The sequence below is a fragment of the Aptenodytes patagonicus genome, unplaced genomic scaffold, assembly GCF_965638725.1.
Source record: "Aptenodytes patagonicus unplaced genomic scaffold, bAptPat1.pri.cur scaffold_81, whole genome shotgun sequence".
NCBI classification, from domain to species: domain Eukaryota; kingdom Metazoa; phylum Chordata; class Aves; order Sphenisciformes; family Spheniscidae; genus Aptenodytes; species Aptenodytes patagonicus.
Genome location: NW_027472029.1, coordinates 74407 through 100958, shown reverse-complemented (window position 1 = coordinate 100958; position 26552 = coordinate 74407). Strand labels below are relative to the sequence as shown.

The 26552-nt window shown below is 40.4% G+C and overlaps 1 protein-coding gene across 3 annotated transcripts in view; it reads left to right on the top strand.

The window, feature by feature from the left end:
• The first annotated feature begins 3260 nt into the window (after positions 1-3260).
• The window catches only part of PRKD3 (protein kinase D3), a 47526-nt gene continuing 24234 nt past the window's right edge, over positions 3261-26552 (top strand). The window contains exons 1-7 of one of the 3 annotated variants that reach the window (XM_076363719.1): positions 3261-3319; positions 6153-6468; positions 6856-7189; positions 19175-19313; positions 21031-21162; positions 21869-22026; positions 23731-23920. In XM_076363719.1, the coding sequence (XP_076219834.1) occupies positions 6899-7189; positions 19175-19313; positions 21031-21162; positions 21869-22026; positions 23731-23920 (910 nt within the window). In that variant the 5' untranslated portion in view covers positions 3261-3319; positions 6153-6468; positions 6856-6898. Of the gene's footprint in view, positions 3320-6152; positions 7190-19174; positions 19314-21030; positions 21163-21868; positions 22027-23730; positions 23921-26552 lie in introns of all 3 variants that reach the window. The other 2 variants (XM_076363720.1, XM_076363718.1) reach the window with 2 other exon arrangements.

The window sequence follows — 26552 nt, the reverse complement described above, 5'->3', positions numbered from 1 at the left end:
TAAGTGAATTCCAAAAGGTCAATTACATGTAATTAATAATATAAATACATATTTTGTTTTCAGTGGATTTATACCAAGGTAAATTTTGATTCCGTGTTTTTTAAGCCTATACTAAACTTTTCACTGTTTTGTTGGAGGTGGATTTTAGGACAAAGTTCAGCTAAGGGCTCAAACCGAGACGATGAGGTAATTCAGAGACACATCCACATTTCAGGATTTTATCCAAACCAAACCTGAACTCCTAACTCTTTCGGTTCTCTTACAGGGGGGGAAGAAAGGAGACCATGAACTGAAAAAAAAAAAAAAAAAAAAAAAAAGGAAAAGAAAAGCATTTTGACATTTTGTCCATAGAGATGTTAGTTCCTCTTTTTGCAAGCATTTCTTGCAGATCTTGCAAATCCTGAATGGGGGCATTTGCTATGCAAGATCAGTGTCAAAAGCAGTGAAAAATAATCATGGCATCACATGCTTATGGAATTTCTCAGACAAATGCACCAGTCAAGTCTCCCAGGACATTGCCTTCTTTGTAACCCAGTTAGATGATACGAAAATATTCCAAACATTAGATTGGTGAATAGAAATGAATATATTATGTTTTCATTTTCAGATACAAAATATACAAATGCTATTGGCATTAATTTCGAACTGGAAAACCTTGATGTATTTTTAGAGTTACAAAACAGTTCTTCCAAATGCAGTTTGTCTATATAGACCTAGTAGTCCATATAGAATGAAAAATAGCTTTTTTAAAAAAGCAAATAAATACAATAAAAGTTACCCCTATTTCCTGGCATCTTGTAGCTGTAAGAGAGAGCAATTCCTAAGTGCAGCTGGCTTCAGTAGGGAAAGCTCTGAGCTGTGAAAACAAACTAACCATCTGAGGGAATGATGTGGGCTCAGAAACAAGGTGAAGAACTTTGATGAAATCCACAGGAAATCACTAATGATGGTAGTCACGAAAATAACAAACCAGAATGCTCGCCCTGTCAGTTGGTGCAGAGAGGGCTAATGGTGTCATAATGCTGCACTACATAGTCACACCAAGTCAGCTGTGCATATGCACAGATGTATGTGCTGCACAGATGTATGTGCTGCTCTATACAAAGATGCTGAAATGCAGAGCTGCTTTCAGATGTGTTTTACTCAGAGGTCTTTAAAAACAGAACAGTTTTTGGATGCTTCAGGACTATTTGTTTAGTAGAAGGTACCGCCGCACAAATACTTATAGCAGTTTGCTTTGTTTTGGCTGATGCTTTCCTGTGTTCTCTAATAAATTGATTTTAACTAATCCATCTTCTGTTCTAATTTATGAAAAAGCAGCTATTATGGCTTAGGGCAGCAAATTAAATGGCACCAACCCTATTAGATGGTATAAAGCTGAGCTTCTTTACAAAGAAGTATAATCGTTGCCCAGTGACTGTGGTAATACCTAATATCCATCTGGTATCGTCCATAAACAGATATTTTTAGGGCTGTTACTCAGAATGTGAGAAGCTTGCTGCACTTTAAATACTCTAGAGTATGACTCCTTGCTGTGCTAAACATCAAAAATCATGTTTATGGAGGCAAACTCTATGTTTACAGTGGTGGCGTGTGGGAGCCACACTTTAGAGGAAAAAGGAAACGAAGATTACTCAGTTATCTGGTGCAGAGCTTTGGCAAGAACATCCTCTATTCATGGACTAGCCTTCATGAAAAAGTCCCAGGGTGTTTTTTAGCATTCAAAACCAGTTAAAAGCAGAATCAACCATTAACTGCTACAGTTTTAGTTTAAAGTAGTTCCAGATTTCGACAAGAAGCTGCAGGCTAATTATTTATCAAATAAACTGGCTCCAGTCAGAACACAGACCTGGTTACACTCTGTATCAGCTGCACTGTGTAAAGGTTTGATGCAAAATAGGGTGAACTAAGCGGAAAGACTCCACTCGGCTTCAGTGGGTTTTAGGCCAGGCCTCAGGAGTATAAGATGAAGGAAATGAGAAATGTACTTTACAAGCAGCACTGTAAATGACAAAGCACTAATCTGCTTCTCCATCTGTGTCTCGCTGAGCTGAGCATTAGAAGCCTTTGAGTTTCTGTTGACAGTTTGCCTTTTCCAAGTGTTTTTGGTCTGGTATATAATTTAAACTTCAGTAACTTTTTATGGTAGTGGATATTATTTTAAGACTCATACACAGAAATTGAATCCAAATTCAAGAAGGAAGATTACGGGTTGTCTTTTAACAGGGAGCTTTTGGGCTGGAGGGTGGTTACAAACACAGTTTTGCCTTGTGACCAGTTTCATTTAGTACTTTTGCTAAATACGTGTTTGCTAAATATCTTGCGTGCAGAGATTTGCTGATGATGCAAGAGCGGCATCAGTAATGTAGAGCAGGAAGACAGGACTTGGGTGAACCAAAGTATTAGAAGGAGGGGGGAGGTGCTGAAGCGTAGTAGCAGAGAGGGACAGTCACATCCAAAAGGGCCTGGAGAACTTCTGCGGTAAGCTACAAGCTCATCAGTGGGGGCCACCGAGAGGAGCACGGGGACCGGCAGACACGCTGTTCGCAGAAAGCCCTTTCGAGCTCCCAGGTCAGAGCGGCCACGAAAAAGACCAACGTGATCCTGTGACACGCTAGGTCAAGTATTTCCTGTGCAGAGATGAAGGGCCTTGTCCGAGGCCCTGGGGAGATCTCCGTGGGGCTGCGCCGCGCCACCCACGCCCCGGAAAGGTGAACTGAAAGTGGCGCAGATGGAGAGAAAGGCTGCGGTGGCCCCGGCTGGGCCCGGGAGCAGGAAGGCCCAGGGCGCTCCCTGAGGTACAGCGGGGAGGGCGGAGGAGCTGTCGAAACTGGAGGCCGGCGCGGGCACAACAGCGAGCGGGTGCGAGCTGGCGCCGACCCAAGTTTTGGCACGACTGGAGGCGGCGGGGGCTGGAGAGGCGAGGCAAGGGCGGCGGGGCCCCAGCTGCAAGATGGAGCGCAAGCAACCGCTGAGGGCGCCGCCCCGCCGCGCCGCGCCCCGCCGTCCCGTTAGCGGTTCAGGGCAGCAACCGCCACAGGCAAGAAAACTAACGGAAACTCTTTGGGGGAGGCCTGCGCATGCGCCGCCTCACTCGCTGAGCCCTGTTCGCGCGGGGCACGCCGGGGCCTGTAGTTCGCCTGAGCGCGGCGCCCCGGGCCAGAGCGGGGCTGCGGGACTACAGCTCCCGGCAGCCCCCGCGCCGCAGCCCGTCCCGGGCGGCTCTGGTGTGTGCGGGGAGCCGCGGGGCTGCGCGGCGGATGCGATGCGTGCGAGGCAGCTCCGGCCCGGGGGCAGCCGGCGTCTGGCGGGGCCGCAGGTGAGGGCGGCGGGACGGGGGGCGCGCGCCGCCGCCGCCGTTGGGGCTGGGAGCCGGCGCGCGGGGGCCGGGCCCGCCGCGCCGGGGAAGGGCGGGGGCGGACTCGGAAAGTTCCTGCCGCGGCGGGAGCGGCGACGTCGCCGCCGACCCCGACAGGGGCCCTGCCCCGGGGGCTGTGGGGGGGCCCCGCCGCCTCCCGCGGGGGAAGCGCCGTCGCGGCGGCAGCTCCGCCCTGGCGCGGGGGTGCCCCGGGGTGGGGGTGACGGGCCGAGGCCACATCATCTCCGGAGAGCGGCGCCGCGGGGAGCTGTGCCGGCAGGGGCGGGTCGCCCAGCGGGGATTTAAACCTGGGAGGGACGGGACGGGACCGGACGGGACGGCTGGCTGCCAGCGCCAGCCTGGACGGGGCTGCGTGACCCGCGGCAGGCAGGACGCGTCCCGCCGCCCCGACGGCGGCTCCTCCGCCGGACCCCCCCGCCCCAGCCCGGCCCGTGGCGGCGGGAAGGCCGCTCGCTCGCCCCCCCCCGCAACCCCGGCACCTGCGGGCGGCCCCGAGGTCCGGCGGCGGGAGCCCGGCTGCTGCGCGGCAGGCGCTTCAGTCCGTCCCGGCGGGAACCGGGAAAGCGACCGGCGCCCGCGGGGGTAAGAAGAGCGAGAGGAGCCGCTTGCAGCGGGGCTCGAAGTCCGTGCCGTGCCTAGCAGGGGGAAAGGAGGGCGAATTAAGTGCCAGATGTTGGAGAAGCTGCTTGAGAGCTGCTTGGTTTGGAAGCAGCCCCAAAAGGAAGGGGAGGGTCAGCGCTTCTGCGGCGAGAGCAGGCTGGAAAGTAGGCTGCGAGCTGTGCAGCGGGGGCAGATGGGCTCCCGTCGTAGCCCTTGTGCCTCTCTGCTTTCTGAGGTTTAGGAATTTTTTTAATATATATATATATATATAAAACAAAATGCGGAATCGTAGGATTGAGTATAAATTTCAGTATGCACTTACTTTATTTGATGTTCAGAAACGGTTTATCCTGACTACAAAGTGAGCAGTTTCTATGGTTTTCCTTTCTTAGAAAGATCCATTCTTTTCTACCAAGTAGCAAAAATAAACTTCATTAAAGGCTTATATGCAAATACACTTGGTATGAAAAGGCTTTGTAAATGCAAATGCATCATGCTTTTGGTAAATATTATTAACATTCTAATTAGGCAGCTGTAGGTGAGCTTTCACAGTGTGTTTTCACTGCCTAAATTAAACTTGCTTAGAAGACCCATTAATTCTTTCACATCATATGGCTTTTCCATTTTCTATTACGTTGGTTAGGCATCATTGTTTTTTAATTCAGATCCACCCCTAAGGCTTGCTATTTGCTATCTCTGGTATCTGTGAGAAGTGAGGGAGAGAAAAGCCATATTTAGAAAATAAAAATAAGTCATCTTCAAGCAAAGTTGAAGGCACTGTGAAGCTGCTTTCTTGAGAAAGGTGCTTAAATGTTACTGTTGCTGCCCTTATTCTTCCTATTTATGACCTTCATCTGTATCATGTTTAGAGTGTTCTTTAAGGCAGCAGTTGTCTTTTCAGGTGTCTTTGGTAAATGTCCAGCAACTCTTGGGTATTTGAAGGCAACAGTTTGTGGATACCTGCGCTGAAAATCCAGAAGGTATCCATTTGCTCTCTCTTCTGGAGCCCCAGTTAGGAATTTTTATCACAGAACCAAGAGCTTATTTTCCTTCCAGTACTGCAATTCATGTACCTCTCTTTCCTTATCTACCTTTTAGAATGCAATGGCAGTGGGGTTTTGAGTTGTTATACTGGTAAATACCAGGAGTGCGCAATCTATTAAATGGACTGTTTTATCAGTTATCAACCTTAATTCTAGTAAGGACAGTTTATATTGTGTGTGATAAACTGTGGCATTTCTTTTCTAAAATTTCATTTAATCTTAGTAATATTCTTTCTGAGACTTTTTTGTACGTAAGGGAAGGAGAAAATACGTGAGCTTATTGATTTTGGTGTCCTGTATGGATCTATGCTCCTTTAAAAACTGTTAGTGATACATAGTATCTATGTACTTGAACCACTTTTGCATTCACAGCTAACTATTTCTGTGGCAGAAGTTGCATGGGGAATCTAAAAATAATTCTTTTCGAGCATTTCAGTTGGTCATGAAGTGGTTGACATATCGAATCAGGTAGCACAGCATCTTGTAACAAGTATTTTGAGTCTGTGCTCATGAAACGATTTATTTTAAAAGGTTGTAGCAGGCTTGCTTTTTTAATCAGACATGTAAGCATTAAATGACCCCCCCCCCCCCCCCCCCCGAGGAACCAATGCTTAATTGTATGCTATGCATATGTTCCTACAGTTAGAGTTTGTGCAAGATGTTCTTCAGTTGTCTTGAATAAAAGTATTAAAATGGTATCCTGAGCACATGCAACATAGAGTTTTTTTGAGTTTTGACATTATGTTTTTTTGGACATTTCTATGCATTTAATAAATTTCCTTCCCTACCCACCAGCTTCTCAGTATACACCTACAGAGCAGAACTGTGGTCTACTCCCCCCCCTTTTTTTTTCTTTTCTTCCCCCCCCCCCTTAACTGTTAAGTGCTTTGCTCTGCTAAAGTACCGTTAATTAAAAAATGTGGTAACGTACTGGGCAGTGTTAGGTCTGATTTGTCTTGTGTATCGTACAGTGGGAAAACAGTTAAATTCAAGTACAGAATGTTACTAACATAACTTATTTGAGTACAAGGAATTGGTGATCCTGCTGCTTCAAAGTAGAGTGGTTATGACATTGCTATGCAATTTTATGCATTTAATGCAAAATGACAACTTTATCTTTTCCCCTACAGGCAGAGTACAACGTTTCAAAATGCTGGAGATTATCTGGGTGAAGCTAGAGATTACATTTAACGTGATTGTGTCTTCAGACATTCTGCTCCTGCATTTCATGAGCTAAAATATTTTATGAAAATGAAATTAGATACCTTCACTGATCTCCAAGTTAACCATGTCCTGTGAATTCAGAGAAGACTTTCTGAAGGAGGAATAGATTCATCACATACGTGGACTTCTGTTGTTGCTCAAGGATACACTTTTTTTTTTTCATTCTAAAAGGCTGTCTACATGAAGATGAGTCTGCGTTTAAGACATGATCTGTGGAATTAGGTGAACGAGGATACTTTTAATGAGTTACCAACATTTATTTCCATCTGTATTTCCAGCTTTTTTTTTTTTAAATACATAAAAATGAAGGACAAGTATAAAACAGCAGAGCTGATGTATTTCTGTGAGGCCTTTATGTAAGCCTCTGTTGTCCAGACGCGGTGCTAAAGGACAGGCAATCTGCTTTTGATCAGCTGGTTGTAACTGTGGAAAGAGAACCTTTAATTTAAAGTAACTTACAGCTGAAATTATTTTACTCTTTGGCTTGCACAGAATGAAAGGGAAAATTAAGTTTTACTGGTCAGGGGCATTTTACTGAACTAAGAAAGGGAAAGTTACGTTATCCTTGTTTTCATTTCAAACCAAGAACTGACAACATATTTTTCTTAGAATTTGACTACTAGGCAGATCTCGACAGAGTAAAGCAAGTCAGATGTCAGCAAACAACTCTTCTCCCCCATCCTTACAGAAGTTTTCCCCGCCTACGTGTCATGCTGCTGCACCACAAACCCCAACTTTGTCTTCAAGTCCCCAGTCGGGGCTCTCCAGTCGACTCTCCAATGGCAGTTTCAGTACCCAGAGCCTCACCAACTCCCGGGGCTCTATGCATGGGGTCTCCTTCCTTCTGCAGATTGGTCTCACTCGAGAGACTGTCACCATTGAAGCTCAGGACCTGTCCCTCTCTGCTGTTAAAGACCTCGTGTGCTCTATAGTATACCAGAAGGTATGGTATAACACTACCATGTCCTGCTGATGGCAACAGTTGTTTTGTAACAGACTGCTAGTAATAACAACATGTGACTGGAATATGCCGGGAAGTTTGGTACAGTGACAAAGCTCCATGTTAGATGCTTGCAATTATGCACAAAGAAATTTTGCTAACTCCCAAGATAGAAGCTTTTAATTTAAAAGGAGTGAACTCTCCTGTTACTTTCTTGCTTGTGAAATCTAGTAAAAGAAGATGTAGTAGTAAATTTTCTGCAAGAATTAGTTTTCACAATATGGAGAAGTATGTTTTTTCCTTTCAGTGATTGTCACTGATATCTTAGGTTTTTACTAGTTTATGCTTACTACTGTTAAGGAGTATTCTTGGAACAGTATAGTCAGCTGTAATGAAAGGACCAATTGTGGCTACAGAAATGTACCGCAGGCCTGCAGACTTGCATGATACTAGCTTTTCTTTTTGTTTCTAGTTAATAATTAAAACCCCCACCAAACAGCTAAGACTGTCCTAGTATTGTTATGCCATATAAGGAATACATGCGTTACTCTTTTATGAGAGGACTATTATTAGCATAATTTCTATTAAGAGGGGGTCGACCAAGAAGTAAAAAAAACTTAGCATACTTTTCAAATGTGTCTTGGTTAAGCTGTTGCAAGTTCTGACTCTCTAGGAAGGAGATAACATTGATCTTGCTGTTTTTGCATCAAAGTTTTACCTTTATTTAGGTTAGGTAGGTTAGATCCTACTAAGCAACCTGAAAAGTAGTTAACGTTGTTTCATAAAATAATGAAGAAATAACTGCTCTTTTCCCTCAAGACCAGGGATGGATGAGAGGGAGGGAGTTGAAGGTAGATTATTTTGTAGGGAATTGTTTTCTCCATGTCTTTCATTGTTGTGATTGGTATTTATGGTTGATTAGTTTTATTAGATGGTTCTTTTTCACTTAATAGCTTGAAAGAAAGTAAATGCAAACATTATATGAACTCTCATTTGCATATGCTTGTGTATCTTTTTTCCCCATCTCACAACTTACTGCGTCTTCCATATTTTTACAAAATAGTTGGCAAAAAAGCTGATTTCATAATAACTTTATGGGCTACCAAAATGTAGTTCAGCATGTTAGTTCCTTTCTGAAGAGACAAGTTATTTGGGTTAACGGTTTTTTTGGTGTTTTTTTTTTTTTTTTTTGTACCATGCATGTTAGGTGCACTTTTTTGCAGCCATTTTAGGGGCTGCTTTTTCTTTCTGTATCAACTCCTCTTTGCATCTGCATATTTCCTGTCTTCTATCTTAAAGATGAAAACAAATACTTTCACACTTATTTTTTTTTCCTTTCTGTTCTTTTGGCAGGCTCAGCTAAAAATTTAGTCAAGTTCTTGTTATAGCTCAAGAAACTTCTTATATGCTGAGCCTCATCTACTGCAAAACTGATGAGGATTTCACGATCAGTTTTCCTTTTTTGTCTGGCTTTGATTCAGTTTATGCTCTCCTGTAGCCGATGCTACCAGTAAATGACTGCTCAGTGAGAACATGTTTGCAGGCAGCAAACTGATCAGGAAACAACCTTACGTGTGGTGGATTCATCTTTCATAAGTAGTTTTGCAGCTAGTGCACAAGATGCAGTATCCTCCCTCCACCCTCTATTTGACAGCAATATGTCCTGCTGTGACGTTTTTTTTCTCTTGGATCTGGTGACTGTTGCAAGAGTATTAAATATTCTAGTATTAATATGTAGATAATTTTGTATTTATGTAAACACTGTGAACTGTTTTCTGTGTGCTGTCATGCATATAGCTGTCTGTTTTTTCCAGTTGAAAGCTTTGAAGCTACTGGGTATGCCTTTGAGATTCAACAGTGTTAAAGCTTCCCTTTCCTTTGGTATTCCACTGCCTGCTTAAACTGTCTTTTCTCGACTGGTTCCTAGCTCTCGACGTCAGGGTACTGTATAGTTTGTTCTTGTGATAGTTCTGTAGTTAGCAGTATCTATTTACTGTTGCAGTTCTTTAATGAAAAAGGAGAAACATCTTTTTTTACTTGGGATCGTTTATAGCTTTTCTTCTTATTTGAGTGGTATCTTTTACTAGAATTAAATGGAATTTTCCTTACTTATTTTTAATAGTGCTTTTAAATCACGTTTCAGCCTTTTATTTCTCTACAGATCTGGAATAAAAAAAAAGTTCAGGTATCCTTCCTATTTGCTTGGGAGCTTGAACTGCCTGCCTAACTCTTATTTCAGGCTACAATTACAGTATCAAAAATGTTCATTAGGACTTACAGCAGATCTCTGAGGAGGCTGGATTTTAACCTTTATAAAAGTAATTATAGCATCCTCAGAAGTTTTCAGAAAAATAACATGCCTTACCTTTATTTCTTTCAGGGGAAATTAATCAACTCGGAGGAAAAAATCCTGCAAAAGCCTGTGCTGGAGAGCAGTTTAGTTAGGAAATAAGTACTGTGTTTACCTAATGCATTTTCATAGCGCTTTCTGTATTGCCAGTCTTGCTGTATTGTTGATGGTCAGCTGTGCTTCCTGCTTCAGACACTGCTGTTCGGTGGAGCTTGTTCAGGTTTTGCAGAAGAGTAATTAAAAGTAGCATCAGCAGAACTGAAACTAAAGAGATGTGTCTGCAAGGAGAGCGAGATGAGTAATGCAAATATTTGATGTGTCTCAGCTCTGTTTAAAAATGTTCTAAACATCAGGAGAGGAGCAAAAACTTTTTTTCAAGTTTAAAGTTAAATTTGAGGAGCACTATGTTAGGGGTATTGTATATTGGAATGCTTAATAGAAGTCCTCAGAAAAGCCAAACTTTAGACTTTATAGGGATGCTTAAAGGATTCTTGGTTATAGTCTCAATCTATCTGCTCTGTTCGTTCCTTATCTAGATTGCTGTATATTAAAGTACCAGACATACAGTGCTCAGGGCAAATCTGAAGAGGAACCAAAGCATGAACAGATATGACTGCTGGAATAGAGGGAGTGTGTTTAGAAGCAGAAAAATGTGTAGTATAAGTTGCAGATGGACAGTGTGCGTCCTTGCACAATGATCAGATATTACAGAGGCAAGTTCTTAATCCTGTTTTGTGTTTAAATACTGTTTCTTCATTCCTTGCATGAGAGGACATGAAGTAAAACATAGGGCTTACTAGCTTAAAACTAGAAACTCGCATGTGGTGATGCCCCACTGCCTGCAAACTGAGAATTATGTAGGACGGCGTGCTATAAAGGCTTTATTCTAGCTTATTTATTTTGTTCTAGTTAATCTAATAGCTATAAATGAAAAACATTTGATATTTCTGTGCTATTACTTGTATAGTATCAGTACCTGCGAGATTTATCATAACTTTTTTCTTAAACTTAAAAATCTTTCCTTTCATGATTCTGAAACTTCCTTTATCTGCCTTTTTCATCTACAAACCTGTCCTTCATCCTTTTCATTTTCAGTCATACTCAGCACCCTCCTTCTTTACATACTTTTCCTCCAATGGCTTTGCTACATTTTGCTCTGAAGTTAGGCCAATTGCCCTCCTACCTTAGGGTGTTTGCCTGAAATCCTTGTGATCCTTTCTAACGGTTGCCTTCTCTTCGACTTGAGTACTGATACACTGCTTACCCATACAATCTGTTTCTTAATCTTCCAGACTAGTTTTCTTTTTACACTTAACTGAACCCACTCAAACAGTCACCACTTAGCAAAGTCAAAGGGGTATTTCTTATGTCTTACTAATTAACAAACCTCGCTTGGATTTTTCTTCTGTATTTTCATAACATGGTCGTCTCATGTCTTCAATTTAAAAAAGAAAAAAAAAAAAGAAAGCAAACCAAACTTATTTTCTCACTCTCTTCTTCTTTCTTTGCCCTTACATATTTCTAGTGTTTCATTCATGTTTGCTGCATTTGTTTCCTGTCTATTTATCCTTTTCTTACTGAACTTGATCCAGCCTAGTATTTTTTGGTCCATCTTGTGTCTTATTTAGTTTACCTCCAAAAGTAATTTTTCCTTCCGTGGCCTGCCTGTTTTGGATTTGTTCTTAAACCTTCTCCACCAACAATGTTTACAATTCTGCTATTGCTGAACTCTTCCATAAGTAGTATGGGTTTTCTAAAATTTCTTTCTTCAAAGTAGTCTCAAAATTGTCTTGCTTACGTATAGGCTTGAAATGCTTATCTAGCACTTGTTGCTTTCATCTTGATTCCTGTAACTTTTGTGTGTTTGGTGTCTTTGCTTTTGCTAGCAATAATATTTTTGTTGTCTTAATTTTTCTTCATCCTAATGTGATCACTCTCTTTCAACTGCATGTGTAATTGTCAACAGCAAATTCATGATTGTGTATAATCTAATTTCTGCTTGATTACTGGCTTTCTTTGTGCTTCTTTGTTCTCTCACCTTATTTTTTGGCTATTTTTTCCATGATGGGCTTTTTGGTCATCTTTTCTCTATAGGCAGAGTCCTTAAGGTGTCATTGTTTACCTTAAATGCTGTTTCCTCTCCCAACAGTACTTATGCTTTCTTACTAGTGTTAATTCCCTGATTGTTTCCTGCCACATTATGCTGGTTTGACTTGCCTGAATTCAGGCCTTAATCTGTCAATAGCCACTTACACAGGTACTTAACATGTACACACTCATATTTATTTCTTCAAGACTCTGAACTGGTTAAGGTGTTGAGAACACAATCACTGGAAGTATAGCTGCGTTTAAAAGGAGTTAAATTTTGCATATTACACCTGCTTGTGAGTCTTTCTACTGTTTCTGTAGTTTTGTACTTTCATTGTTTTTATAAATGTTATAGTGCTGGTACATTGTATTCCCTGGTCAATAATTTAAATAATCTGAATTGAATGTGATCCTATCAGTATGTATGCACTTTTTTGATAGTCCTGCCTATTATTTTAATTAGACTAGGTGGGATTTCATTTTTGATAATTGGAATATGACTGAAGTCCTTGGATTGTTTGGAAAACCAGCCAGTTTCCTTTGAGGATGAAGTAGACTGGGGGGGCAGGGGGGAGGGAGATGAGGAGATGTGTTCAAACATTTTGCTTTGATAATCAGTGGAAAAAAAGCCTGACATGAAGAACACACAAATGTATCTGTAGAATTTTTTGACCGAATGACAATTAACTGTATACCTGTATTAATTGTATACCTAAGAACTCAAGTTTTAATGGGGCTGAATTAAAGTAGTTTGGATAGCTAGTTCTTCAGTGAGGGCTGCTGAAGGGGAAAAAAGTGTTTATTTTAAAATACTTTAAATTGTCATGTTGTGAAAAGACCAAAACATGTGGAATGAATATAAGCTTGTCTTCCAAAGGTTTGGACGCTGTCATGGTAATGGGGAACTATCTAACCAAATTGTGGCAGAGGTGTTGAAGCTTAATATGATTTCTCAAGTGTTAACAGATGTTTTACTAATAAAATATTGAGAAGTAAAAGAATTATATTACAAGGATCATATTACAATCCATCTATATTACAAATGGGTCTCTACAACTCTTGCAGTAACAACTTAATTTGGTGTAATGAACAGTACTGCAACCGTCCTGGGTTTTTCTCCAGGTTAAGCTTATGGTGCTTATTTTTGAATGGCTCTAAAATTAATGCAAATCATGTTTTGTATTCATCAGCTGTGCTCAAATCTCGCCCCCCCCCCCCCCCCCCCCCCCCTTGGTCTGCCTTCTTGACTTGTCATTTGCCATCTTCCTATGAGCTAAATAAGGCAGCAGAGCAATAGAAACTTGAGGCGTGAGAAGCAAATATGCCTGTGAGAAGATGGGAGCTGGGGAGTACTGGGGGCACGGAGCTAGTATATGCGGGGCGGGTTAGCATTTCCAGCATGGTAATAGGTTTGTATGCTGTAAAACCTAGCCAAGCAGTAGTCCAAGTATGTCGGTACTGAGGCATCTGGTGAGGGAAAGATCTCATGCAACATGTTTGAAGCTAATTGTCTGTGTGATAATGTGATTTGGCACATGATTCTAAGGAGTGGGAGTGAATAGCTGGGTAGGGATGCAGGATAACAGATTGGAGTGATTTCACTGAACGTAGAGACTTTCTAAGGTAATGGGTGTTTTGCACTATTAGACTTTGGAATTAACTTTCAGTGGTTTGAAGCATTTGTTTTGAGTTATGATGGGTCATGAGATATTGGACCTTGAAACAATATCCGCCTACACTTTTCCCTAGTGTGAATTTTTGGCGACTGGTCCAGAACTTTGTAAAGTAAGTCCTGGAACTTGAAGCAGAGGGATTTTTTCAGTTACTGCCAGGATAGAAAGAAGCCTCAGTTGTGTTTCGCTCCAGCAATACTGGCCGCTGTATATTGAGTTCTTCTGGGTAAAAAGAACGGTGTAGTGCACTATCAATTAAAACTAGACATACTGTAATACTTACAGTATAAGCATTCTAGATAGTACCAATTGTTTTCCTCAGTGTAACCGCAGTAATGCACTAGTAGTGTTACTTGTGCTAGTACCACCCAAGTACAAAGGATTGCATACGTTCTTTATGTAAGTTGATGATACTGGTGTACCGGAGATTAATTTTGGCAGTCTATTGCATATGTAGACTTCCCGCAAGTGATTTCCTGTAGTTATATGCTCTTTTTGGAACCGTTAACACTGGGAACTGTCTCCTTTTTGCTTTTAGGAAACATAGTAATACTGGGATTAGCAGTTTATATGTTCTGAGTCACTGTGCAGATACTTTCCTGCATAAAAGCCCAAAGTAATAGCTGTATAATCCCTTAAGATAAAACAGGCTTTAAAAAATTCTGCTTTGAGTTTTGTTTTCAAGTTTACATTATGAGCTTTTAACACTTCAAAGGAACTGGATAGTGTTCTTCCTTAACAGCTTCATGTAATTGAGCATAAGGAAGGCTATAAAAGCTGTACTTTGCCTGCAGTACAAGAGAAAAATTTGGTAGTGTATAACTTGAACATAGTTTAAGCTTTGCGTAAAAATTCTGCTAAAAGATATCACTTGAAATAAAAACCTTGTTAATCGATGAGGTTATTCTTGGCCAGCAGTCTGCGCATAGCCTTCTGGCTAAGGTGCTAGCAAGGAATGCTGTATTCCCGAACGTACTGGGGAGCGGAAGAGAGAGCAGGGCGCTGCACGTCTGTAAGGAGCCAAGCTGCTTGCACAGCTCCCCCCATCGAAGCCTGGCCAAGTGCCTTAGACACGGGCTCTGACGGGCCACCTGCAGCTCGTCAGGGCCGGCCATGCAGAGGGCAGCCAGCCAGTGCTTCCCTTGCTTGGGTGCACAGGACTGTAGTGGGGGCAGAGGAGAGTGATCTGAGCTGAAGTGTGCGGAAAGGAGCGGTGAGGGAGGCATCTTTGTGTTAGGGTCTGTTTTTTTTATAACGGGAATTTTGCAGGGGGGTGTGCAAGGAAAGGACAGGACTTGTTCATCAAACTTGAAAAGTTTTATTAGGGACAACTGAATCCAACAGCCTCCTGGCAGAGGTGAGTCTGCTGCAGCTTCACGCCCCAGGTCCAACCAGTAGCAAGACTGACCACGTATTCCCCGTAGGCACAAGCACTTGGATATGGGTGTACAACACATACGTGTATACACACAGATTGACACAGGCAGACACACAGAGCACTCACATGAACACAAACATCACTAATGGTCTCATAGCGTACCCTTCTCTGGTGGTTCAGGATGAAGGTCTGTTAGTGGGTGCACACACGCACAAAAACCCAACAAAAAACCAACAATAAAAAAGAAAGTGGATGTCTCCAGCAGCTGGGCTCAGGCACTCTCAGCCCAGTAGTAGCTGCTGGATCTTGGTCTTTGCGGTTGCTGGCACTTGGATATTCAAGCTCTTGATTTCACTCACTCTGGTCTCTCCAGTTGCTGGGCACCACAGACACATGGGTGCTCTGACCTGCGGTCTGGCTCCAGTTGCTGGCACTCAGACTCCCCATACACACACGTGTGCTCAGAATGAGAACCCATCATCCAGGAAAATAGATAGAAATGGAATTTAATGAAAAGATAGGACAGATGGTGCTGATCAGGCACAGAGCATGACCAGACAATTGTTCTGACCAGTCCCTGTTTACAGGTGACCAGCCTTTTTTATCTTCTTATCCCTCTTTTTTTTCCCCACTTTTGTTCCTCCCTGAATCACCTCTTTCCTTGCCTTTGGTTCCTTCCATAAACATCCCATAATAAGTCTTGTACAATCGTAATTCCCTGGCATCTTATAATGTGTCCCATACCATTGGGCAGCAACCCCTCTCAGTTCAAAAGGTGCTCTAGCGTTGACTTATCTTGATGGGGTTTATGGCTGGAAACTGGGGCTAAGGCTCTCCTGTGACAGCCCTAGGAGGGGCCTGGACAGGGTATCCTTTCCTTGGAGTCCTTAATTTGGGTTCCCTGCCTGCCCTTGTTCCTCTGGGCTCCTCTGGCATGTGGAGATGGGCCTTTGGTGGGCTGATGGCTCCTGTGATGGGCCTAGGAGGAGCCGGGTGGGGTGTTGTAGGCTGCCCCACCTGTGTTGTTCCTCTGTGCTCCTTTGTGGACATGCAGGCAAGCACCTAACCTAATAGGCAGGATAGGTAAGGGAGCTGTTGCAAGGTTCCTCAGTTATGCGTGTCCCTGTTGTGGATTCAGGAAAACCTGTAGCAATTGCAACTCTGTAGTACCAGGTTATCTTTATTCTAACGCTTTTAGTTTTTGGAATGATTGCTTCAGAAATGGAGATTAGGCATGCACAATGCATAGAAGAATGTGCCCTGGGTGAAGTCTGTGTATATATAGTATATATCTATAGATATCTATAGAAACTGTATACAGAGTCTGTGTTTAGTGATAGACTTCTTGCAATAAATACTAGCATAGATTATTGTTAGTCTTGTTAGGCCTGGGCTTGTGATTCTGCATCTTAGTCTAGAAGCTACTGATCAAGCTGAAGCTTGTAAATAGAGGAGTTATCTTTTATGAGGTTAAATATTACAGTTACAAAAACAGACAACCTTTCACAGTCATTTCATCCATATGTATGTATACTTGTTTTGAGAGAAGAGGGCAGTAAAACATGTAGCTACAGTATCATAAGCATACACGATACACAGCTTAAAAGGTCAATTTAATTAGCATAGAACCAAACAAGGATGTTGATGCCAACAGTTCTAACAATCTATAATAGATGATTTTGCTTTTTTTTAATGATACTTTTATTCCATAGAAATTAATTTAGCCTTTAAGTCTGGAATTTGTTTGAAAACAGTATCTTAGTTATAGGCATTATACTGTTATTTACAAACTTTGGAATTAATGTTGATGCTGCTTTCTAAGGGATGTAATGTCTCGTATTTTTCATGATTACACTTGCCGTCAAAAAGAGGATTTGAGTATTCATCTGTAACTTTTGTTTATTGTGTCAGCTAATGCTTTTTAGTCACCAAAATTAATATGGTATGTTTAAAACATTTTAATAAATCCCATGAGAATGGGTAAATGGTGTCACATGCAGAACACATGGTCATAGCATTTAAAATAAGTGCTTCTTGGTATGTGATTTTGTGACCTTTGGTTGCTGGGGTGGGGGATTATGTGTAGGGATGTTCTGGCAGTTGCATGATAGGTTTATGGTCTCAAAGAATGAAAAAAAAAAAAGAAACAAAGACATATCTATATCAAAAGAAGGAGACTTAAACCTGTGAAATATCTTAGAGATTCCTTAAAATTTGTGTTTTATAGGTGGTTCTGTGAACTTAATACAGAGACGCAATAGTTCACACTGATTTTCTGAATCATCAGTTGTCTCTCCTGGCAGCTGAAATTAATAAAAAGTGTCACGTTTATCTGCAGGCAGATACATACCATATTCACGTTGATTTTCTCTCCCTTTCGTTGGAATTAAGTTTTTCAGCAGCATGATGCAATTGATATGCTAGAAATAGAAGTTGTCTTGAGGATACAACTGATTGTGGCATTGATGTAGTAGCTTTCTCTTGTTGATACTAGCATTAAGATGTGATACCTGGCTAAACAGTGTATATAGTATCAAGGAGTAAAACCTTACAACACTTACTCAAAAAATGTAAATATAACTTGTTTTCTTGTTAATTGAGGCACAGTGGAATTTTGAGTTAGAGCTTAAAGCAGGTTTATGCACTGTTTCAGGTATGAAGAACTGTCAGTTCCCTTGGAAGAATTACTAACATGCATACATGCTCTGAATATAAAGTCAAGTCCTGTGCATACTTGCAGATATACTGAGACACATATTTGGGCAGCACAGCTAATTCTCAAGCTTATTATTTCCTTTCCTAATACAAATAATCTTTAGGAGATTGGAAAAATGTAATTTTCAGAATATTAATGGATATTTGCTATTTATTAAGATGAATCAGCGGATGAGTATGCTGAAATATAGTACGAAAAGAGAGGAGTTCTTAAAGGTAATTCCAGATGACCTGAAGGATTTTAAGCAATAGCATTTTATTGTTTAAAGTTTTTCAAAACATCTGTTTTAGGGGAATATAATGCCTCTGTCATATCTGTACCATCATGGCTACTGTACAGAGTACAAGAGAGTATCAAATTTATGTAGGGAACCTAAGAGTGGGTTGGGAGACAGAGGAAGCAGCCTGCTGGTTTGGCATCAGCCCAGTAACTCAGTTTCTTGGTGCTGTGGATTAAATATCTCCTGGTGTCTGTATAATTTTGTCAGGTCCATCTTTTGTCTTTGCATGGGTTAAATGGCACAAAATCTGCCTCTCTTTGTGACTGTCCCAGTAGATAATATGCTTTCCAGAGCATGGGGATTCTTCAGTATTATTTGTAATGTAAATGTGTAGGGTGTGCACACCAAAACAGAGAAGGCCAACTTAATATTTTTGGATAAAATTGCTACCAGGAAGAGGAAATTATTCTCTCTCTGAATGGGAAGGCAGTGTGAAAACAATGGACGTGACAGATACCTTCATTATGTCTTTGATATGGTGGAAAAAAGTCTTTGACTACTTTAGTTAAGGACAATTAATATACCACAAGCTTCATGCAGTTTAGACCCTGTTACTTATTGACCGTGCAAGATCTAAATTACCAAACTGTAGTCTGTTACCTAATTAATTGAAAGTTCGTTGTGTGCTTTTCCACATTTTTTCCCACATTCTTCCTGTTTTCTTCTGTGGAGCACTTCTGTGTGTTTGTTCCCACCTCGAGTTTGAATTCTGATTTAAACAAAAAGGCCAAAGGAACTGGTTGAGTGGTACTCATGCCTCTTCAGGGTCTATTCCTGCTCTCTTTCTCTGTGAATTGTCTGTTTACTTTTAAGCTTTTCATTTTAAGAAGTTTTACTAACACTTGACAATATTTTGAAGAGTGGGGAAAATATAGAGTAAGAAAGCTGTTTTCAGTGAAGTGTCATGGAAAAACGGCGTGTTACTTAGTGTATCTATTCCCTATATGGATTTGCAATATTATCTTCTGTCCTTGGCAGGAATCGAGTTTTCCTTTTCTTGCATCTGCAGACCTAAACTGTTGTAGAACAACATAGAGCCTCTCTTGGCTTGCCCCTCAAGAAAAGCGTGGCAGGTGCTGCTGGAGTGTCTTGAGCTGAATACCTGCCTGACCAGAATGTCTGTGAAATAAGGGTTACGGGTGATGGTATCCGAGTTAGAAAGATCTGCATTGGGTTTCAGGCGCCAGACTGATTATGCAGGTCTGAGAGATTGAAAACCCAAAGAAACAAAAACGCTAACATTTTTTCTTTTTAGATTTGAAAAAAAAGTGTCACTGTTGGTGGGGGGAACAGGGAAGAAGTTGGTATTGATTTTTTTGTTTTGTTTTGTTTTTTACCTTTTTATGCTACATTTCAGTTCAGAAGATGCTTCAGTTCCTCAAAAATAAACAGATCAATTTTGTTTCCATGGAACACTTAAAACACTCAAGCTGTTATTAAAAACATTTATGGATAAGATTATCAAAGAGCATGTGTTAATTTAGAGTTTGCTTTCTATTGCAGTTCCCAGAGTGTGGTTTCTTTGGCATGTATGACAAAATTCTCCTCTTCCGTCATGACCTGAACTCAGATAATATTTTGCAACGGATTACATCAGCAGAAGAGATACATGAGGGAGATCTTGTTGAGGTTGTACTCTCTGGTAGGTATTGTAACAGTGGAACAGCACTTTATTCAGTAGATTAAAAGAAAATAGGACTTTATGGAACATTATCATCATGCTTGCCTTGAGCTCTTTGACTTAAGTCTCACACTGGGTCACTGTTTTTGGGTAGAGGTTTCCAAGAAAATCCAAGTGGTACTGATACTTCAGTACTGCGTTTTCTTATTGTTTCGTTGTCATGTTTTAATCTTCAGGTTTATTATTATAAATAAATCTGAATTATAAGAATATGAATTTATAATTATAACAATATAAGTTTATTATTATAATTTTTGAAGCTGAAATGCAGGTAGGATTCAGGATTTGCTCTTCCAACCCTGTTGTTGGCTTTCTTTTGCTTACATCTGTCTCTTTGTTCTGTAGCTTTTGCCATTGATGGTTTATTCTGCTAAAAGGCTTCATATAAACGTAGCTGCTGAATCATACCTGTAAGGACAGAGTCTTAAGGGTTATTGCAGTGTTTGAAAACAGTTGCTTTTAAACGATAAAGTCCTTAGAGTGGTGGTTATTAACCTGTAGTACTCTTCAATAACGAGGACAAAAAAACCCCCGAACCCTAACTGATTCGACTTGTATGTGGTTCATCGATACCCTGTCGAATTCAACCAAAAGCCAGCTGTAGTTAAACTACAGATAAAAGCTGGACTAGTATCGAGTGGTTCTTTCAGACTTTTGAGGACTAAGAGCCCAACTGAGGTTACGTTCTAGAAAGAGAGATCTCTTGGCTGTCATGGGATTAGATTTGTAAATTGGATCAATGAAGTATGATTTCCAGAGTCATAAGGCTCAGTTCCTTGTCTGCATTTCAGGACCTACTGTTCTAGGCACGTCTAGGATATTCAGTAGTTGATCATCTTGGTTTGAGCTTTTCATTGCTTCTGGTGAATGGTGTATTTGGAAAACTTGTCTTGTGTGCCGCCTCTTGACAATCTCTGACAGTTTCCTTATAAACAGACAAACCACCAGAAACTGAGGCATTTTGAAGACATGTAAATCTCTTTCACTAGGATTTTAAAACTGAGACATGTGAATTCAAATATGAAGCGTTAGTACATATTTGATCAAAGAATAGTAGCCATCAGGGCAAGGTAGTGTTGGTGTAAAATACCTTTTTTTTAACATTCCAAAGAAACAAGACAAAAATTCATTTAAATATATCTATGCTTGTTTAAGAAAAAGGATATTACTTGTGAAGTTTCCAGTGTTCCATGGAAACTCTATCCACAGTTCTGTTTTAATACACACAGAGTTCAATCTAATAAACTTTTTCTGAAAAAGTTCTTTAAGAGTTAAAAAATCTAACCTGTAGAACTGTCCTTTGCTTGAAAATTTTGTAGGTTACAAAGCAGCTTGAAAATTAAGTTGCTCTTTAAAATGTTTACTGTTAAGTTGATTTTAGCAAAGCTTGTTGTATTTGCCTTCTCAACTTATTAAGGTTTTCAACATTGTGTCTCATACTGTTGACTAGTTGTGGCCATTAGCCTACAGAATCCAACGGATTTTTTCCTCAATAAAAAAGCTTACTGAAAACTATGTATCTTCTAAATACATATTTAAATGGTATACAGTAAAATGCTGATGTCTAAACAGCTAATTAATGTTCTCTGAATCTGCCATTTTTAAAACAACATAGTCTTTCCATAAATCCTTGTTGATCCTGTGGCAAGAACCGTAACTTACTGCAATTTTTTAAAAGCTTTGGCTACAGTTGAAGATTTCCAGATTCGTCCTCATGCACTTTACGTGCATTCCTACAAGGCTCCTACTTTTTGTGACTACTGCGGAGAGATGCTTTGGGGTTTGGTACGACAAGGATTAAAATGTGAAGGCAAGTCTGATTTTTTTTTTTACTGTATTTTTGTGTGTGTATATCTATATAAGATGAGGAAGAAGAAATTGTATCTTGTTTGATATGTTAGCACGTGATAAATGTAGTATTTAGAAGGGGTTGTGCATCAGGAAACCTGAGTTCTGATACCGGCTTTAACGCAAACTGTGTGACCTTGGGCAAATGGCTTAAGAAGTGTTCTTGTTTCCCACTTTGAAAAAAATAGCTAGCTTACAAGCGTGTGTTCTTTGCACAAGGAGCACATACTTTGCAGAGACTCCCGAAGGGGAATCCCTTTCCTTATGGCCTTCATCCAGCTGGCTGCGGAGCACTCTGCAGCCTGCTGTCAGGTATTGACTGCTTGCTCACTGGCTTCTCCTTGACTCTTGTGATCCAAAGTGAGGGAGTGATGAAAGCCTCCTGGTGGGGGGAGAAGTGAGGAGGGCAATCAGCTGCTTTGGAGTCTTAGACCTTGTTTCTAGAGGTGGGCTTACTAGAGACCAGTATTATAGCAAGTAGTGCAAAAAAAGCTGTTTCTGTGGATCGCATCAGGAACGCTGAAAGAAGAGAATTTAACAGAACAATCTATTTCTGCCTTTACCATTTTCCTGGATCATCTTTTTAACTGCTTTATCAAAATATTAGTACTATTTTTGTTACTTGGAATGTTGAGAGGTTTTTTTGTCTAAAAAAACTTCTCTTTCAGGTTGTGGGTTAAACTACCATAAGCGATGTGCCTTCAAGATTCCAAATAACTGCAGTGGAGTGAGAAAGAGGCGTCTGTCTAACGTGTCTTTACCAGGAGCAGGGCTTTCAGTTCCAAGACCAGCACAAGCTGAATACACATCCTCTGCCTCTGAAGAAGTATGTAATGTGGAAGGGGAAACAATTTCTGGTTTTAAATCCTTTAACCTCTGGGAAACTAGCTAGTGTTGCAAGTGGCTCATACTGAGTATGAGGGAGTTGAGCTTAACCATTATGATTTGGTTTTAGTTCATTTTTAAATCTGGTGAGTCTTAGACTGTGACATTTACTGATAACTATTATTACTGTGAGAAATGAAACAGGAAGTAAATTATAACTTTTATGTATAATTTTGTTGTTAGCCTGTCACTCACGGTTATATGAACTCCGAGAACTTTGGTTTCAGGAATGATAGAACACCTTGCCTTCTTTGTAATACAGATTCATTCTGTAATTATGGTATCAATGTAGAATAGTTGCTTGGCTAAAGCAGTACAAATTGTAAGCTTTTGTGCTGGGAGAGGAGAGAGTGTTCCTGATATGCTGTTGAGCTTTTCACAGAGTTAATCTAAAAAAACCCAAGCCCTATCAAGGAGGGTGTAGGGGATGAAGGGCTTACAGTAAAAACCGTCATCCATAATAGTTCTTTTGTTATAATGGTTATGATGATTGCTGAGAGGTTATCCATTATACTGCAACTATATTGGGATGTTAAGATAGGTCAGGCAGCGATTAGATCCATTTGTTTCATTGCTGCTTTCACCGTGGGATAAAAGCAGTGCTTTTGACACTTGGTCTTTCCTACTTATCTAATTCTATTACTTTACAGTATAACAATTCTTACATTCTTACCATAGTTTAAAATATAAATTGTATAGATTTTGTAGTTCGAGAACATAATTTTTTTAGCTAGAAGCTATGAAGCCTAGTCTTGAGTCATGAAAAACATTTATTCTAATGTTTATAACTATTGGTAAGATTTATTCAGTGAACATAGAATTGTAAGTGGTAAACGTTTCTCCTCACATGGAATTTAACTTTGTGATTTCTACAATGCGTGTTTAGTACCTCTTTGCACCTCTTCTTTGCTATCCGATTTTGAATACTTGGCTTAGATGATGAGTAATATATTATCGTATTTGCGATTCATCTTTCAGCAGTCTTAAAATGCTTTAGGTCAGATGTACAGGGCCATGTTCCTTTACATTTTTCTGTAGATGTAGGTAACTAAATTTATCCTGCTGAATGTTCAGTATGACACTCAGTGCCTTTTTTTTTTGTTTTAATTGCTGAAGTTTTTGTTTTAACTTAATTTTGAAGATTTCTTGGGGGGTTTAATTTCCAAAATTATTTTTTAATTTTCTAAATATTTTGCCTAACTTAGTAAGCTATCCAGGCATGCCGTACTTTGCTTTTTAAAACTGATAGCTTGAGGTAGCGATTGGATTTTGGTTTGTCTACCTCCAGTGTTTTCCATTTTATCCCCTACATGGGAATCTGTATGTGCTGTCTGTGAACCTTGCCAGGTTGCTTAAAAAAAAAAAAGTCATAAAAATGAATTTTTAGCATTTCAGCTTCTGTGGAAATAGATTCATACATACTTTCCTGCTCTCTGCAAGGATTTTCCATCTGGTGTTTTCTTGCTTTTGTTTTATGATATCAGAATGTCCTCTTAAAGCTTCTTGGCCAGGTTGCTTTCTTATCCGGTCACTTTCTGAGCCAACACCTCCCTCCCAGCTCCACTGACGTTTTGCCTGCCCCTCCCCGCCCCCCCCAAAAGTAGAACTGTTTTGATGCAAATCACGTATAACTTCTCTATTCCAGCGCTGCTGCCCAGAACCTAGTAAGAGGATTCCCTCCTGGAGTGGCCGTCCCATCTGGATGGAAAAGATGGTGCTTTGCAGGGTGAAGGTTCCGCACACCTTTGCTGTTCACTCTTACACTCGTCCCACCATATGCCAGTATTGCAAACGGCTGCTCAAGGGCCTTTTTCGCCAAGGAATGCAGTGTAAAGGTAAACATTTAATTTTCTGCCGCAGCGATAAATTTCAGTAAAGGTCTTGTATTTAAAACCGATTTCAACTTATGTTTTGATTGCCAGAAGGTTGTATGCTGCGAAATGGGGCAGTATAATTTTTGAAAAATTGCATATTTTTGAGAGGATTACAGCAGCCCTCGTTTTCATTTTAGTAGACTGTGCATTGTACATTTTTCTGAAAAATAAGATTTAATCACATGTAGATTGGGAACACCTTGATTCTAGAAAGATAATTCTAAATTAATAAAAATGGGAAATAACTTCCCTTTGTTCAATGTCTGTCTTCTAGACTCACCACTAAAGAATTTCTAAGTTTTCATTATATTACTCTAGTACAGAATACTGGTTATTATCTTCTGGAAAAACTTTATACAGGTAGGTGCCTTTCCTGAACTAGCTTAGGCTTCATCAGCTGCGTGGTTTTTATTTAGCATTATGTTAAGATGCATGACTTCAGTTCTCAGACTCTTTTATGCAGTTCCAAGGGCGTAACTATGACATTCTGATCTTCTTCTGGCTCTTTATTGCTGGATAGTGCAGATCTGTCAGCTTTGTTGCAGGAAAGAAAACTGTAGTGATGAATCCTAAACATTAATATGGAAAGGACTTATATGAGTTTGTCAAACATGAGTACCAAAGGTCAACATTTTGAAAGAGGTCACTTAATACATTTTCAGTTTCCTTTAGAAGAAGAGAGCAAAAATTGTAAGCTTACAGCTGTGTTATTTCTTTCGACTAAAAATACTGCTGTCTCATACAAGTAAGGAAGTAGCTTTATCTTTCGTTTCTGTTTTTATTAATTTGCAGTCTTTGTAGTCTGTTTGAAGTCTGCATCCTGAACTGTTTTTGATTTTTTTTTTTCAGTCAGTGTGTCTCTTGGATACATGTAATACCTAAATAATGAAGCCTGAAAAAAATGCTTTGCAGTTTTAACTTACAGATGCTACTGATTGTATACAGTTGTTGTGACTGTATATCCAGCTGAACAAATGGGGCTACCACATCAGTTTCAGGAAAGTGAATGACTCTGGATAAAAATAGCATTTATATATGGAAAACAAGCCTAGAGAAATGTTATGTATAAGCACAGGACAGAAATAAGTGTATTAATAGGCCTCCATTTATGCAGTATGATCCTATATGTATTTTTAATATGTCAGGAATTGATATCAAACAATCAAAATGTTTTCATACTGCTTTCTCTTACAGATTCTTAAGGTTTCCCACCGACTTCCTTGTGCACATTCCCAAAGCTTGGGGTCTTTCAGCAGTCCCATGTTCCTGAGTACCTGTAACAGCCCTGGATTTCTTGAATTCATCCAGGCTTCTACTTGGACTCTGAGGATGATCTTTGGGATGCTAAGGCTATATTTGTGGGAATAAATTAAACGTGCCCAGGAACATTCCTGGACACTGAGGTCAACTGGGACAAAATGACCCATGCTCATGAACAGGTTTTCTTAGCATCCCAGCCTGGGTAGCTGTATGCAGACTGCCTGGTGGGAGAATTTCATGGGATCCTCTGATTTATGAACTAGATGTGGCAACTGTTTGGGATTGTGCTAATGCTGTGGGCCAAAAAGCATGCTAGGGGATGTTTCTAACTGTTTATTAGACTAGAGAGTTGCATTGCAGTACCCAAGAATGTTTCTGGACGTAATTTAATTTATTAGGATTGGCTCCCTCTTAGTCTTTTTAAGTTCCCTGGTAGGATTTGAAATGTCTGTTTCTTCCAGCCCCCTTCAAACTAGTGAAGTAACCATATTCCATAATACGGACTGAAAACACTGCTATAGAAAGGACAGTTCATTGGTCTCCTAGGATGCTTCCTTGTAGGCACTCAGAAGCTGAACAGGATTGTATTTTGCTCCAGGGTTTGGCTTCTCTGCTACTAAAAATGGGGAGATAATGATTTTTCTCTTGTCTGGGCTTAAAAGGAAAACACAGTGAGCTTTCTTTGGATAGCAGAAAGCGGCTAAATTAATCAGTTTGAAAACAGTTGTGGGGGCAGTAGGGAGTTTTGAAATTCATGATGTTGATACAAAGTTGAAAATTACAGCAATGGTGCTAAGAAAGGAAATTCTCGTTAGTACCACTAATATTGTATGCTGGACTTTGTTCAGTAGGCTGCATCTGATACCTCAGATGCAGAAATGGCACACATCCAGGTTAGATTCCATCTCCGTGTCAGGCCAAATCTGGACATAACGTTATTCTGTCTGCCCTGTGTCAGCAGGCAGAAATGGAGCTTCAGTGTTCAGCCAAATCTGTAAGCTGATAGGGGAACTGGACTTTGGGATTTACTGCAGAGCATATTTGTTCTGTGATATAGGTGTGTGATCCTAGCGGCTCTGATGGCTGCAAGTCTCAGGCAGCAGGTGGGGAAAAATGATAGAGATGAGACATTGAAATCATATAGCAATGGAAAAAAAGGGTGTGGAACAGATGAGAGGATGGGAAAAATAACATCATAATGGAAAAAATACCTACAGAGAAAGCTAGAGAAGTAGAAAACTGTTTTGTACTGGAAGGGGAAGTGCTGACATAATAAATAGTGGTGGGGCAAATCAACATGTGACATCAAGACAAGATTGTTAATTTCCTTCTG